The 19809-nt window shown below is 42.2% G+C and overlaps 1 protein-coding gene across 1 annotated transcript in view; it reads left to right on the top strand.

Annotated features, from left to right (window-relative positions):
- Positions 1–4016: 4016 nt before the first annotated feature.
- Positions 4017–19809, top strand: part of LOC139378869 (calpain-1 catalytic subunit-like) — a 39330-nt gene continuing 23537 nt past the window's right edge. The window contains exons 1-4 of the mRNA XM_071121438.1: positions 4017–4160; positions 13928–14593; positions 15449–15518; positions 17185–17303. Of these exons, the coding sequence (XP_070977539.1) occupies positions 14342–14593; positions 15449–15518; positions 17185–17303 (441 nt within the window). The 5' untranslated portion in view covers positions 4017–4160; positions 13928–14341. The remainder of the gene's footprint in view (positions 4161–13927; positions 14594–15448; positions 15519–17184; positions 17304–19809) is intronic.

Here is a 19809-nt window from a genome sequence, read left to right as displayed (position 1 = left end):
GCCACAATGTATTATTCCATCCCAGGTGAAATTTTGTTTTTGGCCACTAGATGGAAGCAGTGTATTTGCAAAGTTTTGGACTGATCCAATGAACCAGTACATTTCTGTTCAAAATTTTGTATCAAGACTGCCCAAATGTGCCTAATTTGTTTATTAATAACTTTTCATGTTCAAAATTGTGCACTCTCCTCAAACAATAGTATGATATTCTTTAACTGTAATTGCTACTGTAAATTGAAAAGTGCAGTTAGATTAACAAGAATTTAAGCTTTCTGCCAATATCGGATATGTCTATGTCCTGGGAAATGTTCTTGTTATTTACAACCTCATGCGAATCGCATTAGCCTACGTTAGCTCAACCATCCTGCAAGGGATCCACTGATCCTGTAGAGCAGTGATTCCCAAACTTTTTATAGTCCCATACCCTTTCAAACATTCAACTTCCAGCTGCGTACCTTCCTCTAGCACCAGGGTCAGCGTACTCACAAATGTTGTTTTTTTGCCGTCATTGTAAGCCTGCCACACACACACACACACACTCACTATACGATACATTTATTAAACATAAGTATGAGGTCGAGTTTTTGTCACAACCCGGCTCGTGCGAAGTGACAAAGAGCTCTTATAGGACCAGAACACAAATAATAATAATCAATAATTTTGCTCTTTATTTAACCATATAAAACCTTAATTGTTAATCGAAAATGTTGAATGATTTACCACAGGTTAATAAGAAGGGTGTGCTTGAAAGGATGCAGATAACTCTGCAATGTTGGGTTCTATTGGAGAGAGTCTCTGTCTTTAATCATTTTCCACACACAGTCTGTGCCTGTATTTAGTTTTCATGCTACTGAGGGCCGAGAATCCACTCTCACATAGGTAGTGGTTGCAAAGGGCATCAGTGTCTTAACAGCGCAATTTGCCAAGGCAGGATAATCCAGGAATCTGGCAGTGGCTTCTGGTTAAATTCAATTTTCACAGAACCGCTTGTTGCAATTTCGATGAGGCTCTCTTGTTCAGATATTGGTAAGTGGACTGGAGTAAGGGCATGAAAGGGATAATGAATCCAGTTTGTCTCATCCGTTTTGGGAAAGTACCTGCTTAATTGTGCACCCAACTCACTCAGGTGCTTCGCTATATCACATTTGACTTAAGCTTGAGTCCGTAAGCTTGAGTTCATATGCACGCAAAAAATCATACAATGATGGAAAGACCTGTGTGTTGTCCTTGTTAATGCAGATAGAGAAGAGCTTTTCAATTTTGTCCCGCATATTTTGCGGAGAGTCCCTGTAATCCTAGATTCAGATCATTCAGGCGAGAAAAAACATCACCCAGATGGGCCAGTCGTGTGAGAAACTCATCATCATGCAAGCGGTCAGAAAAATGAAAATTATGGTCAGTAAAGAAAACTTTAAACTCGTCTCTCAATTCACAAAAACCTGTCAATTCTTTGCTCCTTGATCACCAGCGCACTTCTGTATGTTGTAAAAGCGTTACATGGTCGCTGCCCATATCATTGAATAGTGCAGAAAATATATGGTAGTTCAGGGGCCTTGCTTTAACAAAGTTAACCATTTTGACTGTAGAGTCCAAAACGTCTTTCAAGCTGTCATGCATTCCCTTGGCAGCAAGAGGCTCTCGGTGGATGCTGCAGTGTACCCAAGTGCAGTGGCGGAAATAGAGTTTTATACATGGGGTGGCCAAGGCTACTTCAGTGGTCCATTGACCATGACAGAAAATGTGTGTGTAACCCTAACCTGGCATCTAATGAGCATGAATGAATCCTATGGTAGAAGTGACAATTCACTTAACCCGGAGTTCTTCAATGTGGCAGATAGTGTGGTCCAAAAGAGTTACCTCATTAGAATTATTTAACATACTATGAATAGTCAGTGTCTCTACCTCGGAACTGCAGCTCAATTTCTTACACACACACACACACACACACACACACACACACACACACACACACACACACACACACACACACACACACACACACACACACACACACACACACACACACACACACACACACACACACACACACACACACACATACACACACACACTGTACTCACATACTGGAGAGACTTAGGTCACTCTGTTTTCATGAATATATAATCTGGGTCTGTAAGTGTGGAACATCCAAAATGTTTTCAGAAAATAAAGCTCATGTACCAAGGACATAAGATAGCATTTGCATAGTTTATTTACAAAATAGTAAATTTACAAAAAAACACTGCAATTTGACATACCGGGTATCAAGCAGAAATGGACTTGAAAAATAAAAATCATTTTGGTGCCCATCAATATTACAAACTTACAGTATCATATTTATGCTCATATATATTATGTTAACTAATAGCAAAGAAAAGTTTTGGAATTGGCCTAATCAAGACCAAATTAAATATGTGTGACATGATACATGATATCATTTTAGAATGTCAGTGTACTAGTACACAGTGCAGGTTTTAATCATGACCAGAGGGACCGCCTAAGTGCCAAATGATCCTAGGTAGATTTAAAACAGTATAATTCTGCGGTTCTGGTGAGAACTGACAAAATGTTTCACAAACTCATCCATGTTGAGGGAGCGTGCCCGCCTTGACTCAACACTGAGAATTCCGAGGTGACTTAACCTGTCATCAACCACTGTTGTCCTAAGGTGGGTTTTAATCAGTTTTAAATCTGAGAAGCTTCTCCCGCAAGAAGCACTGCTGACTGGTGTAAACAACAGAAATCTTACAAAGTCGAAATAGGTCATGGAAGACCTCTTTATAAGGTTCTGGATACACAACAAAGTCAAGGAGAGTAGACGGTCTGTCCCTTCCACTTTTCTCTCTCCTATCAAGAAGCCGCTTGGTTTGATGAACCTCATGTTTGAGGTCCTCTAAATCTTACTATAAGGTCTGAGCAAAGGCTTCTAATTCAAGAATGTGGTCCTCTTTGGGTTGGAAGACTGGACCCCTTGCATTATCTCACAATTCTTCTTTGAAAAACGCCATTGCAGCTCAGCTGTGAGACTGTCGAGCACCTGATAAAAGATAGCTCTTTGGAAGCTCTCAACCTCACTTTGGTCACTATTTTTCTGTCCTACAGTGCTCATCATCAATGAGTTGTGACATCTTAAGCTTGTTTTAGGCTGTCTTTTACACACTGTTTGTACACTTATTTTGCAGTGATCTGCAATAAAATGCTAATCTTGCAGGCAATCAATTATCATTTTTGTGAGACCTGCTGCATCTAAGCTTTCAGCTGACTGAAAGTGTAAAAAGCTTTCATGGATGGCCCTTGTTGTAATAGTACCTCACAATTAAAGACGTGTTATTTTTTCTTTAAATCTTTGGTTTCATCTGCAATTACACTAAAAACTTCAATTTCTTTTACTTCTCTTATTATTTCACGTTGCACCATCTCAGCTAAGCCCTCAAAAACGTTGTTCTAGATACTTGTGTACTTAGCATTGCCACATGCATTCATCCTTTTCTCTTTGAGAGGGTCATGATTAGCTATTTCTTCTTACCCTGGTTGTGATTACCCTTGTTGTGAGAGTCATCAGACTCTCAGTGACCTCTCTACGCATTATTTTGAGTGGCAGTTAATATGAAAGGTATAATTCAGGGATCCACAAGATTAGATACTAACAGCTGCTGACTAAAATGTGTAGTTTAAAGTATAGGCCTGGCCTACATTTGGGTCCTTTTGGAACAGCATATCTGCTGTTTGATGCAGTTGGGAGGGGCTAGATGACATCTCCTGGGAGGTCTCTGTGTCATCCCATGATACATCTATTACATTAAAATAACAGAAGAACCATTAGTGTATAATCACAATAAAAATGTGATGAATGAAAACTAGTTAGAAAATTCAAACATTTATTTAATGGAAAATTGATCTTTCTGGACTGCACCATGCTACCTTGTTGACAAAATGGCCGAGCGCCACAGATTTCAGAATTGCGCTCCTCCCTCCCCGCTTTCTTCCGATGACGTGACGGGTCTTTTCCCGCTGACCAGCGGCTGAGCATAATCGAATCCACCCACTGGTTATACCCATGCGCTTCACGCTGGGCTGTGGATGGAACCGGGCTTAACATAACGGACTAGAGAACAGAGAAAACAAAACAACACATTGAACCGCTAAACAACCACCAAAAGGTAGGATATTTCTTTAACTTTTCTTAAAATAAGTCACACGTGTAACTTCTTTTTACTCATTAGGGCAATTACTAGTTTACTATGAAGAAGGGCGACGTCATTACATCGGAGCTGTCTTCTAAAGACAACCTACAATGCTGCTTAGTACTGTAAAATAATTGTATTTTCCTGTAAATGTACAGCATTATACTGGCACCACAGTCACCAGCTTAATACTGTAATTAAATGTTCTGGCTCTGGCTCTGATCTGGTTTTGAAACCATGTAACATCATGTAGTAGTTGTATGGCTGTAGCAAGCAGTGTTGTAACAGTGTTTTGACATCTTCCTGTTCCCGTGAGGATTTCATGTGTGTTAGGCTACTTTTATATTTGTTTTAGACCGACCAATTCTTCCGTTTCTTCTGAAGGCAGCGGGTGTTAAGCACATTTCGAATTAATTTACTAAATAGCTTAGCGTCTAGTAGCCTCTTAGTCCTCTCAGATACTCAACAAAAAATACTTCTATGGTCGGACTTGTCGCTTGTTTATTCAAAAGCCACAACTAAATCCAAATGTGGTAACTGTCAATTGTGTGAAAGACATCGGCGAGATGAGAGGACTCTGCTTGTCCAGCTGTTCACTGTGTCACCTCGATGAGAGCATGCCTTTGACAGCTGGCCAGCCCATCAGTTGTTTTTTTGGGGAAACTTTCCTGACCTTCAGAATGTAGTTTTTCCTGTTTATGTCTGTTTATAGCTTACACTGTAAAACCTTTCCCTGTACATTTATAGCCTTATACTGGCACCACACCAAGGATGCTGTAATATGATTTACAGTGAGGAAAATAGTACTGTAAACTATATTACAGCATCTCTGCTGTAAAGCAAAATGACAGTATTAAGCTGGTGACTGTGGTGCCAGTATAATGCGGTACATTTATAGGGAAAAACCTACAGTAAAATACAATTATTTTACAGTACTAAGCAGCATTGTAGGTTGTCTTTAGAAGACAGCTCCCTGAAATGTAATATTATATGAAAAACAATATGTTTAGAAATATTTATATAGTACCAGTCAAAAGTTTGGACACACCTACTCATTCCAAGGTTTTTCTTTATTTTTACTATTTTCTACATTGTAGAATAATAGTGAAGACATCAAAACTATGAAATAACACACATGGAATCATGTATTAACCAAAAAAGTGTTTAACAAATCAAAATATATTTGATATTTTGGATTCTTCAAAGAAGCCACCCTTTGCCTTGATGACAGCTTTGCACACTCTTGACATTCTCTCAAGCAGCTTCATGAGGTAGTCACCTGGAATGCATTTCAATTAACAGGTGTGCCTTGTTAAAAGTTAATTTTGCTGCATCAGATGACCTGGCCTCCACAATCAACCGACCTCAACCCAATTGAGATGATTTGGGATGAGTTGGACAGCAGAGTGAAGGAAAAGCAGCCAACAAGGGCTCAGCATATGTGGGAACTCAAGAATGTTGGAAAAGCATTCCTCATGAAGCTAGTTCAGAGAATAAAAATAATGTGCAAAGCTGTCGTCAAAGCAAAGGGTGGCTACGTTGAAGAATCTAAAATATCAAATATATTTTGATTTGTTTATCACTTTTGGTTACTACATGATTCCATATGTGTTATTTCATAGTTTTGATGTCTTCACTATTCACGTAGTTAGCTTCCTAGTAGCTGAGTTAAGAAAACCTACAGTAGGTATATGGTAGTACAGTGCATTCGGAAAGTATTCAGACCCCTTGACTTTTTCATCATTTTGTTACATAACAGCCTTGGATCTAAAAAGTGATTTGTTTTTTATTTATTTAATCCATCTAAACACAATAGCCCATAAGTTGACAGTGCATGTCAGAGACAAAACCAAGGCATGAGGTCGATGGAATTGTCCGTAGAGCTTCGAGACAGGATTGTGTCGAGGCACAGATCTGGGGAAGGGTACCAAAACAATTCTGCAGCATTGAAGGTCCCGAAGATCACAGTGGCCTCCGTCATTCTTCCAAGTATTCAAAGAGATTCTTCAAAGTAGCTACCCTTTTTCTTGATGGCATCTTTGCACACTCTTCACATTCTCTCAACCAGCTTCACCTGGAATGCTTATCCAACAGTCTTGAATGAGTTCCCACATATGCTAAGCACTTGTTGGCTGCTTTTCCTTCACTCTGCTGTGAATCATCCCAAACATCTCAATTTGGTTCAGGTCGGGGGATTGTGGAGGCCAGGTCATCTGACGCAGCACTCTACTTCTTGGGTCATTGTCCTGTTGAAAAACAAATTCTATTCTCACTAAGCCCAAACCAGATGGGATGGCGTATCGCTGCAGAATGCTGTGGTAGCCATGATGGTTAAGTGTGCCTTGAATTCTAAATTAATCACAGACAGTGTCACAAGCTAAGCACCCCCACACCGTAACACCTCCTCCTCCATGCTTTACGGTGGGAAATATACATGCAGAGTTCATCCGTTCATCCGTCTCACAAAGACAGTGGTTGGAACCAAAAATCTCAAATGTGGACTCATCAGACCAAAGGATACATTTCCACCAGTTCATTGCTCGTGTTTCTTGGCCCAAGCAAGTCTCTTCTTATTATTAGTGTCTTTAGTAGTGGTTTCTTTGCAGCAATTTGACCATGAAGGCCTGATTCACACAGTCTCCTCTGAACAGTTGATGTTGAGATGTGTCTGTTACTTGAACTCCATGAAGCATTTATTTGGGCTTCAATTTCTGAGGCTGGTAACTCTAATGAACTTTTTTTTGTTTTACCATTTTTTCTCCCCAATTTCATGGTATCCAATTGGTAGTTACCAGAGGTTGACCGATTAATCGGAATGGCCGATTAATTAGGGCCAATTTCAGTTTCAGCAGTTTGGGCCGTCTGGCTCGTTGCGAACTGCGTGAAGACTATTTCTTCCTAACAAAGACAGTCAACTTCGCCAAACGGGGGATGATTTAACAAAAGCGCATTTGCGAAAAAAGCACAATCTTTGCACGACTGTACCTAACCATAAACATCAATGCCTTTCTTAAATGCAATACACAGAAGTATATATTTTTAAACCTGCATATTTAGCTAAAAGAAATCCAGGTTAGCAGGCAATATTAACCAGGTGAAATTGTGTAACTTCTTTTCAGTTCATTGCACTCAGAGTCAGGGTATATGCAACAGTTTGGGCCGCCTGGCTCATTGCGAACTAATTTGCCAGATTTGTACGTAATTATGACATAACATTGAAGGTTGTGCAATGTAACAGGAATATTTAGACTTATGGATGCCACCCGTTAGATAAAATATGGAACCGTTCCGTATTTCACTGAAAGAATAAACGTTTTGTTTTCGAGATGATAGTTTCCGGATTCGACCATATTAATGACCTAAGGCTCGTATTTCTGTGTGTTATTATGTTATAATTAAGTCTATGATTTGGTAGAGCAGTCTGACTGAGCGATGGTAGGCAGCAGCAGGCTCGTAAGCATTCATTCAAACAGCATTTTTGTTTGCCAGCAGCTCTTCGCAATGCTTCAAGCATTGCGTTGTTTATTACTTCAAGCCTATCAACTCCTGAGATTAGGCTGGTGTAACCGTTGTGAAATGGCTAGCTAGTTAGCGGGCTGCGCGCTAATAGCGTTTCAAACGTCACTCGCTCTGAGACTTGGAGTAGTTGTTCCCCTTGCTCTGTATAGGTAACGCTGCTTCGAGGGTGGCTGTTGTCGATGTGTTCCTGGTTCGAGCCCAGGTAGGAGCGAGGAGTGGGACGGAAGCTATACTGTTACACTGGCAATACTAAAGTACCTATAAGAGCATCCAATAGTCAAAGGTATATGAAATACAAATGGTATAGAGAGAAATAGTCCTATAATTCCTATAATAACTACAACCTAAAACTTCTTCCCTGGGAATATTGAAGACTCATGTTAAAAGGAACCACCAGCTTTCATATGTTCTCATGTTCTGAGCAAGGAACTTAAACTTTAGCTTTCTTACATGGCACATATTGCACTTTTACTTTCTTCTCCAACACTTTCTTTTTGCATTATTTAAACCAAATTGAACATGTTTCATTATTTATTTGAGGCTAAATTTATTTTATTTCTGTATTATATTAAGTTAAAATAAGTGTTCATTCAGCATTGTTGTAATTGTCATTATTACAAATAAAAATAAAAAATCGGTATCGGCTTTTTTTGGTCCTCTAATAATCGGTATCGGCATTGAAAAATCATAATCGGTCAACCTCTAGTAGTTACAGTCTTGTCTCATCGCTGCAACTCCCGTACGGACTCGGGAGAGACAAAGGTCGACCCAACTAAGCCGCACAGCTTCTTGACACAATGCCCACTTAACCCGGAGCAAGCCACACCAATGTGTCGGAGGAAACACCGTACACCTTGCGACCGTGTCAGTGTGCACTGCGGCTGACCTGCCACAGGAGTCGCTAGTGCGCGATGGGACAAGGACATCCCTGCCGGCCAAACCCTCCCCTAACCCAGACGATGCTGGGTCAATTGTGTGCCACCTCATGGGTCTCCCGGTCGCAGCCGGTGCGACAGAACCTGGTGCATTAGACCACTGCGCCACTCGGGAGGCCACCCAACTCTAATGAACTTATCCTCTGCCTTAGAGGTAACTCTGGGTCTTCCATTCCTGTGGCGGTCCTCATGAGAGCCAGTTTCATCTTAGCGCTTGATGGTTTTTGCGACTGCACTTGAAGAATCTTTCAAAGTTTTCCGCATTGACTGACCTTCATGCCTTAAAGTAATGATGGACTGTCGTTTCTCTTTGCTTATTTGAGCTGTTCTTGCCACAGTATGAAATTGGTCTTTTACCTAATAGGGATATCTTCTGTATACCAACCCTACCTTGTCACAACACAACTGATTGGCTCAAATGCATTAAGAAGGAAAGAAATTCCACAAATTAACTTTTAAGAAGGCACACCTGTTAATTTAAATGCATTCCAGGTGACTACCCCATGAAGCTGGTTGAGAGAATGCCAAGAGTGTGCAAAGCTGTCATTAAGGCAAAGGGTGGCTACTTTGAAGAATCTCAAACATATTTTGATATGTTTAACACTTTTTTGGTTACAACAATTCAATGTTATTTATTTCATAGTTTTGATGTCAAAATAAAGAAAAACCCTTGAATGAGTAGGTGTGTCCAAACTTTTGACAGGTACTATATATAAAAAGGGCAAACTATTAACACAATAAAGCAACGAATGCGCAAGAATTGGTTGCATTCTGGAGAGCTGAGCACATTCGGTAGAGAGAAGTGCCAACATCTTCGTCACACACCCCTCCCCTTCCTCTCGTCTCAATGTGTCTTGAGTGTGATTAGACATTTTATCTTCACACATATTTTTTAGATGCATTGCTTTTCACTGCCAGCCGCATCTCAATAATAAGCTAGGCCTATTGCCACGTGCTCAGACCAAATTGCGGCATTCCAAGCTTGGCATATTAGCCTCCACGCTTGTGATTTCAAACAATCCACAGATAAAAGAAGCACATGATCATCTGTGGCTAAGTCATGCTCTCTGGTGAAGTATTTTGAATGATTCTGAAAAGTGTTTCTTGTTCGCTTGGCCTTCGTCAGAGTTTTAAAACGAAATACTTAAACCATCTTTTGATTACTGAATGTGTCTGCACCGGGGTCTCGGGATGTGGCTGCTTTACTTATATCATGTTAATCAGGCCTTTTGATTTGAACATGGATAGTTTTAGTTTTGTAGGCTAGGCTACCTATTTCCTTATTTCATTTATGGATCAAGCCTTAGCAGTCACTCCGATCTTGTTCCCAATGATCCGTGCTTTATTATGTTGCTGTCCTGAATTTCTGAATTTGTACCCAACAGCGGTTCTGAATTTGCGATGTACCCCACTGTCCATGTCTTCAGTCCTGTATACACATACGGTATATGTTGAATGTGATTGTCTGCCTATAACCAGCCTGGGTAGGCATGTAACTCCATTCCTATTCTATTAATTTCTATTTAGAGAAAGTAATCGAATTGGAAATGAGCTATTATCAGGCCGGTTAATGCGATACATGTCTGTTGTTGAATTTGGTCAACTCCACCGCAGTCGACCCCGCCCCACCTACTCAGCCAGTCAGGAGTTGCTACTGCGTTGCGGCGGTGTCATACTGCATACTTTTTTTCTTAACAGTACATACTAAAAAGGATGAGACGATGAGTACATAGTATGCCGTTTAAGTATGTAGTACGCTAGTATGGGTGTTCGGACAACCAGAGGGTGGTTGAAATGTAAGCTCCCTGCTATTTGGAGGACATGCACAATTACACTTGCGCAGGTTCCAATGCTTTAGCACGAATAATGGGGGTTATTATAACCGACTAATGTTACTGTAATAGAGTAAACTGTCTCTTTCTGTGTGTGTGTGGCCTATACAGTATAGTAGTGCTTTCAGGTCTGGTCTAACTGCCTGTTTGTGGTCAAGCCTTTCTTTGTATGAAACAATAGGTAGGCTACACTACACCTTTAGTAAAGATTTAATTACCGCAGGCAAAAATGTATACAGTATTACACTGTCTAACTGTACTCAACCTTATTCTCTGGGTTTATCCAAAACCGCCATTCATTTCCCCCATAGGCTTTGGTCAACGAGCCATGTCAGAGTTGGCCTAAATTAGTGTCTACAAAAAGAGGCCATTACTATTGCTCTCTATATGCGGTAGCAGTTAGCCTGGGGATAAGGCTATCTCCCATGTGATACAGATGTCAATAGTGACAAATTGTCACTTCATTGCTTAATTGTTTTAAGTTTTAGGCTATTTGATTAGCAGTAATCATACAATAGTGATAGGCTACATATCAGTAAGAAACAATATGTCTTGAATTGGGCACACCAGTGGGGCTGATCATGATGTGTCTGGACTACTAATCTGTCATTTCACGTCAGTGAAACTATTTGCAGTGAGGCGCAAAACAGAGAAATATTCCACGTGAGGAACATCAAATATTCATTTGAGTTGAAAACCCTACTTGGTGAGAAGACTCCTGACTACACTCACACTCCGCTGTCTGTCAACCCACCACAGTCACAGAAATGTGAACGTTTCTACCCAGACGATGTGTAGGTAACTGACATGCATGTATAGGGGTTGAGTAGGTATTCGGTACGTGCTTAAACTGTCCCAAAATATGGTATTTTTCTACTAAAAGAGATGTGTTAAATTTCCACTTTATTCTCTTCCGTCTAAGATGGTGAGACTTCATTCCATTATCTTTCCCCATAGTATTACCCTCGAGACTCTAAAGGAGTGGTGAGAGTCAGTTAGAAAGTCAACTCTGACCAGTGGGAAAAATCTTTGAGTCAGGGAACAACAGGCAATAGCGATGGGTGTGGCAGAGTAGTGGGTGGCAGCTGTGCCTGACCGGGCTCTCTTTCTGCACCAATGAGAAACAGACAAGGCTTAGGTTTTGTTTTTACTGACAGTTGAGGGGTAGAACAAGAAGAGAGCTCAGTGTGAATAAGCGTCAGCCTGTGTGAGTGTGTGAAAGTGACAGGCTGAAAAAGAGTGAGAAAGAGGTGAGGCAAACTTAACTACAGAATGTGAGTAAAGGTTTAAAATAGATTAGAAGCAATTGTGTGCCTCAGACTTTCTCTCTCTCTCTCTCTCTCTCTCTCTCTCTCTCTCTCTCTCTCTCTCTCTCTCATTGTTTTGTTTGTTGTGGGAGAGCATGAGTGTGAAAGCGGGAGAGAGAAAAAAATAGAGTGATTGTGATGTGAGGAAACGGGAAAGATAGAGAGGCTGTGGAACTATGAAAGAAAAGTCAAACAGAGAGCCTGAGAGTCTTGCATGTTCTTGGCTGTGTTCCCTCCCATTATGCGCTGTCTACACTGTGTCACACACACACTGTGTCACACACACACTGTGTCACACACACACACACACACACACACACACACACACACACACACACACACACACACACACACACACACACACACACACACACACACACACACACACACACACACACACACACACATACCAGCTACAACTTTACCTTAGTCTCTGCTCATGATTAGTAGCTGTCTCTTCAGTACAAATCAGTGGAGGCGGCTGTGGGGCGGACAGCTCATAATAATGGCTGGAACGGATTATATGGAATGGCCTTGTTTGATGTATTTGATACCATTCCACTCCAGTCATTACCACAAGCCCATTCTCCCCAATTAAGGTGCCACCAACCTTCTGTGGTACAAAGTCCATGCAAAACATTCAGAGAGTTTTACATTTGCAGATTCGAACTCAGATAGCAGATTTAGTTTCTTGGAACATTTGGTTCTGGGAACGAAGCCATATGTTTTTTTAAACATTTATAGCAGAAGTGAAAATTTGGCCTGTTCTGGGAACGTTCATTTTTAGGTTGCAGGGAGGTTATAAACGTTCTGAAAACAGAAATGATAGGTTATTTGAAGGTAATTAAATACCGTTCTGAGAATGTTTTAATAAGACTTTTAATAACACTGGTAGCTTAGTTTGGGTTAACTGTTTTGAACTCCAAGCACAGATAGGACACAAAGGAATTAATTTGCTTAGGCATTAATTATACAAAGACACACATTTTTTTTTTATTCTGGCAGAGATTCAAACCTGTAATGTTCTCTATACATGGAATTAGTCCACTGTGCCACCAAGATGGAACTAGCATGGCATGTTGTTTTTGTTACTCGCACAAAGCTATTTAATTAGTCTATTCAAACCCCATTTCAATGTAAACAAGCACTCATTAAGATCAGGTGTGGCTAGTTAGTGGGCGCAGACAACACACCTGAACACACTTCACAGGATCGAGAAGAACATTGTTTCTGAACGTTCTCTCTGAATGTTTTGAGAACATGACTTTAAATAGAACCACGATGAAACCTGCAGGGGAAAAAATGATGCTGAAGTACTGAAATTCTCACAGAAGAACATTGTTTTTGAACGTTCTGAGAACATGACTTGAATAGAACCATGAGGAAACAAGTACAAAACGTTATCATGAAGTAGTGAAATTCGCACAGAAAAACGTTGTTTCTTAATGTTCTTTGAACAATTGGAGAACATTACTTTAGATAGAACCATGAGGAAACCTGTAGGAAACGTTATGCTGAAGTACTAAAATTCACACTGAAGAGCGTTGTTTCTTAACGTTCTCTGAACGTTCTGAGAACATGACTTTAAATAGAACCATGAGGAAACCTGTAGAAAGTGTTAAACAAAGTATTGAAATTCCCACAGAAGAACGTTGTTTCTAAACAGTTTCTGAACAATTTGAGAATATTACTTGAAATAGAACCTTAAGGAAACCTGTAGGAAACGTTATGTTGAAGTACTGTAATTCCCACCTAAGAAACCTATGGTTCTCAGAATGTTATATGCTAGCTGGGACTCCCCAAGACAAGCACTTATGACTCAACTTTGTTCACAATGAGTAACTATGTTATTCACTAGAGAACTGAACTGAAGTCAGTTTGACTATTATTGTGAGTAATCCCAGTGCAATCCTCTGCTAGCTAGCGTGCATGGCGGGTTGACAATTTATAGGAGTCGGGGGGAGGGGGGGGCAAAGTGCTATTTGCTAACTCTCTCATGCTATGTGTATCTTGTTTCTTTTGTCTGTGCTGCACAGAGCTGTACAGGCTGTATTTGAATGAAGTATACATTCTTACAGGAGATAAACAGATATTTATGTGTTTTGAATTTCACTAATTTCCTTCTCTCTCTCTCTCGCTTTCTTCTCCAGGGGCTTTTGGTGGGACAACAAGGTACAGCCAACTCGCTGAGTCTCACCTCATTCTATTGGCTTCTGAACCCTGTCTGCTAAAGGTACAGCCAGCCAATCAATGAATTGTTGCCGTGACTCTGAGATCTGCCTGGTGCTGTGAAGAAGACGTTTTCCTTTTGAGCCCATCCTCCAGTCCCCACTCTACCACTTTTTACATGACTAGGACTGTCACTGCTCTCCATTAAGCCGTCTGCCTGTCACAGCCTATTATCACCACCTCATCTACAATTCTAACCTCATAATTGGCTGTTGCTGTTCTATGTCTGATTCCTAATTGAACGTCAGCCTTTAACCTCCTCCCTGACTGGCTCCCTGGATTAGCTTTGACCTTTGACCTCGGCCACAGCCAAATACGACTACGGCCAGGTGAGAATGGAGCAGGTGTATGCGTCGGGGATGGCCGCCAAGTTGCGCAGCCAGTGGGACCGGGACGAGGGTCTGGGCCAGAACCACAACGCAGTCAAGTTCCAGGGCCAGGACTTTGAGTCGCTGAGGGCCCGGTGCCTCCAGAGCCGCAGCCTGTTTGAGGACAGCCTGTTCCCGTGCGCCTCCTCTTCTCTGGGGTTCAATGAGTTGGGACCACGCTCCTCCAAGACCCAAGGAGTACGCTGGATGAGACCTACGGTGAGATGATACTGCGGCTGGGACTGCCTGTTCCTTATACTTACTGAGCCTCTTGTAGTTTTTCCCGACCATATTACCTGACCAGGAAAAACTCACCTACTGAACCTAGACCGTATCTGAGCCTTACTGAGACTAATCTTAGACCCGATCCTTAAAGGCCCCCTATAAGTATTATATATGACTATTCTCAGATGACTCTGACATAATTATTTGTCTTTGGCAATAGTTTGTGTGTGTGTGTCTTATCCCGTGTGTGTGTGTGTGTCCTAGCTGGCGTGCCTGTCTATCCTAATGCTCTTCACACTCCGTCTCTCCTCATTCCCTTTCATAATGCATCTCCTCCAGCACCTCGCCCCTCAGAACTGCAATATCGACATCCCTGGAGAGAACACACACCATGCTGCTCCGCTCCTCAGCTCAAAATGCGGGAAGAGCTTTTTATAGCTTAGCTAACTAGCTCTCACGTTGCTCATGTCTTGAGTTATCTGTGGATGAGGGGCGGTTGGGAGGCAGAGAGAGGAGATGCAGTACTCGGTAGTTTAGCAGGAATGTCTCAGACATTTTTTTTAAGTATTCTATGAGGCACTTGTGTGACTGACGGGGACGCCGTTCGCCATGACAACAAGGACGACAGGCGTTACCAGTGCTGCAGTGCAGTGTCAACACTGTGGTGAAAGGAAAAGAGAAATGTCAGCCTACCTGTCACTGCTGTGTGTGTGTGTGTGTGTGTGTGCATGTTTGTGAGCAACAACAACACCAATCTGGCATATCTTACCTCTCTTTCTTCCTCTCTCCCCCTTTCTCTCGCTATCTCTCTTTTTCTTTCTTTCTCCCCCTCTCTCTTTCTGTCTACAGGAGATCTGTACCCGTCCCCAGTTCATAGTGGATGGAGCCACTCGCACTGATATCTGCCAGGGAGCTTTAGGTGAGTCCAGGTCTCAGAAGGAGGGTTGGTGGAGAGCCTGAGAGCCCGATGGAACAACCACTTAGTCAGGAGAGAGAGAGAGAGAGAGAGAGAGAGAGAGAGAGATAGAGAGCGCACGCAGAGATTTGATTTGATTGCAATCTTGGTACTCTTGTGTTTTCCTCTACAAACACTGTGTGCGATGCATAATTTACACTCTGCTCTGCTATCTCACATCTATAAACAAAGTAACAACCTCCCTCTGGCTGAGATGCACTGGCACTATACCACCACTACAGTAAACATAGGGCAGGTATACACGTTGCCTGGTACTGTATCGCATACTAACTCTGAGCCGAATGGTTGATTTGAAAGTCTTCTCATCTCTTGGTACTGAATCAAATGCCGGGAGAGAGCTGCCTACCCCTCTCTTAAATATGCGGCATGCCGAGCCCAGAAAGAGGAAGTGGCGTGCTCAACTCTAAAGTGTGTAGTAGCAAAGAGTATTTGGGTGCCGGGGTTTAAAAGGCATACATAAAACCTGCCCTCGCTGGAGTAGTCTTTAAGTTTGAATGTATTTTTAGCAGTAGCATACAGCCTTCGTCTGCGTTTGGATAACAATAGGCGTTCACCCCTATTTACAGATCATGTCACATTAGAAGGAAGCAGTACTACTATCTTTTTTTTCAGCACGCCGAACCCAACCGTGGCGTCTTCTGTGGGCTTTTCAGCCTATGCCTCTACCCTGCATGGGCATTGTATTGTATGACCTCTTCTGTTAGAGTTACAGTAGATCGAGCTATGTAATCAGCATACTGTCGGTCCAGACAGTTCAAATTCGAACACACTCCTTGGAGGTTACATAGGGTCAGGATGAAGTGTGTGTGAACAGATTCTCGGACCTCTCTCTCGTTACGCTTTCCTTATAAGGTGCATTCCAGTATTACAATGTTTTCACCACTTAAGCCTGAAGTGCTCCGTTCTCACAGCAGTGAGAAACAGACAGCAGTATCTGTCTGTAATTAATAAGTCTAACCAGAGCAGAGAGTTTAGTCAGTTAGCTTCACCTAGCCTTGAGGCTCGGAATGATTCAAAGGAAGAACAGTTGGGAACTTTTGAAGAGGTGAATGATGAACAGGGCCAGGAGTTTTGTCTTACCGTGCTACGGGCTATGGGCGTTACTTGTATGCTATGACTAACGGCCAGAGTATTTCCAGGGGGTCAAAACAAACACTACCGACTGATGAATGTTTGGTGACTTTTTTTTAAGGGACTGATACAATGCATTGCTATCATTAACATAGTCTACCTATGTCTGATGTATTATGTTGTGTGTGTTCCTGTGTGTGTACTTGTGTGTACTTGTGTGTACTTGTGTGTACGTGTGTGTGTGCGTGTGTGTGTGTGTGTGTGTGTGTGTGTGTGTGTGTGTGTGTGTGTGTGTGTGTGTGTGTGTGTGTGTGTGTGTGTGTGTGTGTGTGTGTGTGTGTGTGTGTGTGTGTGAAAGGTATTGAGCTGCAGTTCCGAGGTAGAGACACTGACTATTGTGTGTGTGTGTGTGTGTGTGTGTGTGTGTGTGTGTGTGTGTGTGTGTGTGTGTGTGTGTGTGTGTGTGTGTGTGTGTGTGTGTGTGTGTGTGTGTGTGTGTGTGCGTGTGTGTGTGTGTGTGTTTGTGTGTGTGATTCAGGTGACTGCTGGTTGCTGGCAGCCATAGCCTCATTGACTCTGAACGACAACCTCCTCCACAGAGTGGTGCCTCATGGACAGGACTTCGGAGGCCAGTACGCTGGCATCTTCCACTTCCAGGTCACCACACACTCACTTCCTGTTTCTGATTTGACTGTATATCCATCTATACGATAATATATACTAATATACAGATATTCAGCTACTCTTGAAGTGAACTCGAAGTTGTGGCGGGGAGTGAGCTGGCAACCGGAGGCAATCTCAGGTGCCAGCTACCGCCGATGTTCCCTCGAGCAAGAAACTTCACCCCCTAAACTGCTCATTGGATGCAGCACATGCGGCTGCCCTCTGCTCCAGCATCTCCAACCTAATATGTGTTCGTATGTATATCGGGAGAGAAGGGTGGGTGGATGGATGGAGGAGTGGATAAAAGCAGAAGACAAATTTCCATCTCATGTGGGCTACTAAAAACAAGAAATGTACCTTAATTCACTCCAAGGCACGCTTCCTGCTTCTTGCCAGGCCTTATCACGATGACCTTTGCTTTGTACACAAAACCAGTCCTCTGACACACAGACACACCTATCATTCTCTGTATAGGACCTTAAAGCGACACCACAGTTGCCCTCTAAATGGACGTCTCCATGCATGGGCGACCAGGTGGTGCTTGCGTGTCCGTGTCCAGTGCCCACTGTAGCGGCCCTCACTTTCACTCAGCTTTCCTCTCACCGAACCCTTTGATGGCAGCCAGCTGCCCACATTAATAGAGTCCGACTCAGCTGGGGGGCAGGGTGCCAGGACAGAGACGGAGAGACACACACAGCGACAGGAGCCAATACGGAGCCTGCTAGCCTAGTGCTGACCACTGCCCAGTCATTCAGAGTAACCATTAGTGCTGCTAGACTGAGCAGCAGGCAGCCAAGCTAAACACAGCACATCCATCATGAACACATTCATTAATGCAAACACAGTACTATTACATTGTAATAGCGTCCTGTGTGTAGCTGGTGTAGAGAGTCAGGTGCAGGACAGCAGAGATGAGTAATCAACGTACATTACTCAAAATACAAAAATACAAGGCAAATATTACAAGCCCACAATAACGGACCGATTTACAAAGAACAACCACTCAAAAACAAACATGGGGAACAGGGGGTTAAATAATAAACAGGTAATTGGGTGAGTGAAACCAGGTGTGTAAGACTAAGACAAAACAAATGGAAAATGAAAAGTGGCTCGGCGGTGGCTAGAAGGCCGGTGACGTCGACCTCCGAACGCCGCCCGAACAAGGGGAGGGACCGACTTCGGCGGAAGTCGTGACATACATTTGCATACCACACAGAAGTAACACTACTAACACATTAACTGGAATGTACACCCCCAGTCCTCTGCCAAAAGGAAGTGACAATAAGAAACCCCTATTTAAAAATATGATTGACTGATTGCAGAAATATTGCAACATGTTTTCATTGTCACATTTATTTCCACAGTCATAGCCTACTTATTTATGTCCTAAACAGTTTACTTGTTGGCATGAGAGGAAATAACATGGCTATGTGTCTATGAACCTACTGGCATATAAACTCATTCATGCGTTAAATACAGTTGAAGTTGGAAGTTTACATACACTCAGGTTGGAGTCATTAAAACTCGTTTTTCATCCACTCCACAAATGTCTTGTTAACAAACTACAGTTTTGGCAAGTCGGTTAGGACATCTACTTTGTGCATGACACAAGTAATTTTTCCAACAATTGTGTACAGACAGATTATTTCACTTATAATTCACTGTATCACAATTCCAGTGGGTCAGAAGTTTACATACACTAAGTTGACTGTGCCTTTAAACAGCTTGGAAAATTCCAGAGAATTATGTTGTGGCTTTAGAAGCTTCTGATAGGCTAATTTACATAATTTGAGTCAATTGGAGGTGTACCTGTTAATGTATTTCAAGGCCTACCTTCAAACTCAGTGCCTCTTTGCTTGACATCATGGGAAAATCAGCCAAGACCTCAGAAAAAAATTGTAGACCTCCACAAGTCTGGTTCATCCTTGGGAGAAATTTTCAAACTCCTGAAGTTACCACGTTCATCTGTACAAACAATTGTATGCAAGTATAAACACCATAGGACCACGCAGCTGTCATACCGCAAGGGAAGGAGACGCATTCTGTCTCCTAGAGAAGAACATACTTTGGTGCGAAAAGTGCAAATCAATCCCAGAACAACAGCAAAGGACTTTGTAAAGATGCTGGAGGAAACAGGTACAACAGTATCTATATCCACAGTAAAACGAGTCCTATATTGACATAACCTGAAAGGCCGCTCAGCAAGGAAGAAGCCACTGCTCCAAAACCGCCATAAAAAAAGCCAGACTACGGTTTGCAACTGCACATGGGGACAAAGATCTTACTTTGTCCAAATGTCCTCTTTTCTGATGAAACAAAAATAGAACTGTTTGGCCATAATGACCATCGTTATGTTTGGAGGAGAAAGGGGGAGGCTTGCAAGCTGAAGAACACCATCCCAACCGTGAAGCACGGGGGTGGCAGCATTATGTTGGCATCATGAAGATGGAAAATGATGTGGATATATTGAAGCAACATCTCAAGACATCAGGCAGGAAGT

This window comes from Oncorhynchus clarkii, chromosome 21, assembly GCF_045791955.1.
Source record: "Oncorhynchus clarkii lewisi isolate Uvic-CL-2024 chromosome 21, UVic_Ocla_1.0, whole genome shotgun sequence".
Taxonomy (NCBI): domain Eukaryota; kingdom Metazoa; phylum Chordata; class Actinopteri; order Salmoniformes; family Salmonidae; genus Oncorhynchus; species Oncorhynchus clarkii.
This window is presented reverse-complemented; position numbering and strand designations above follow the sequence as displayed.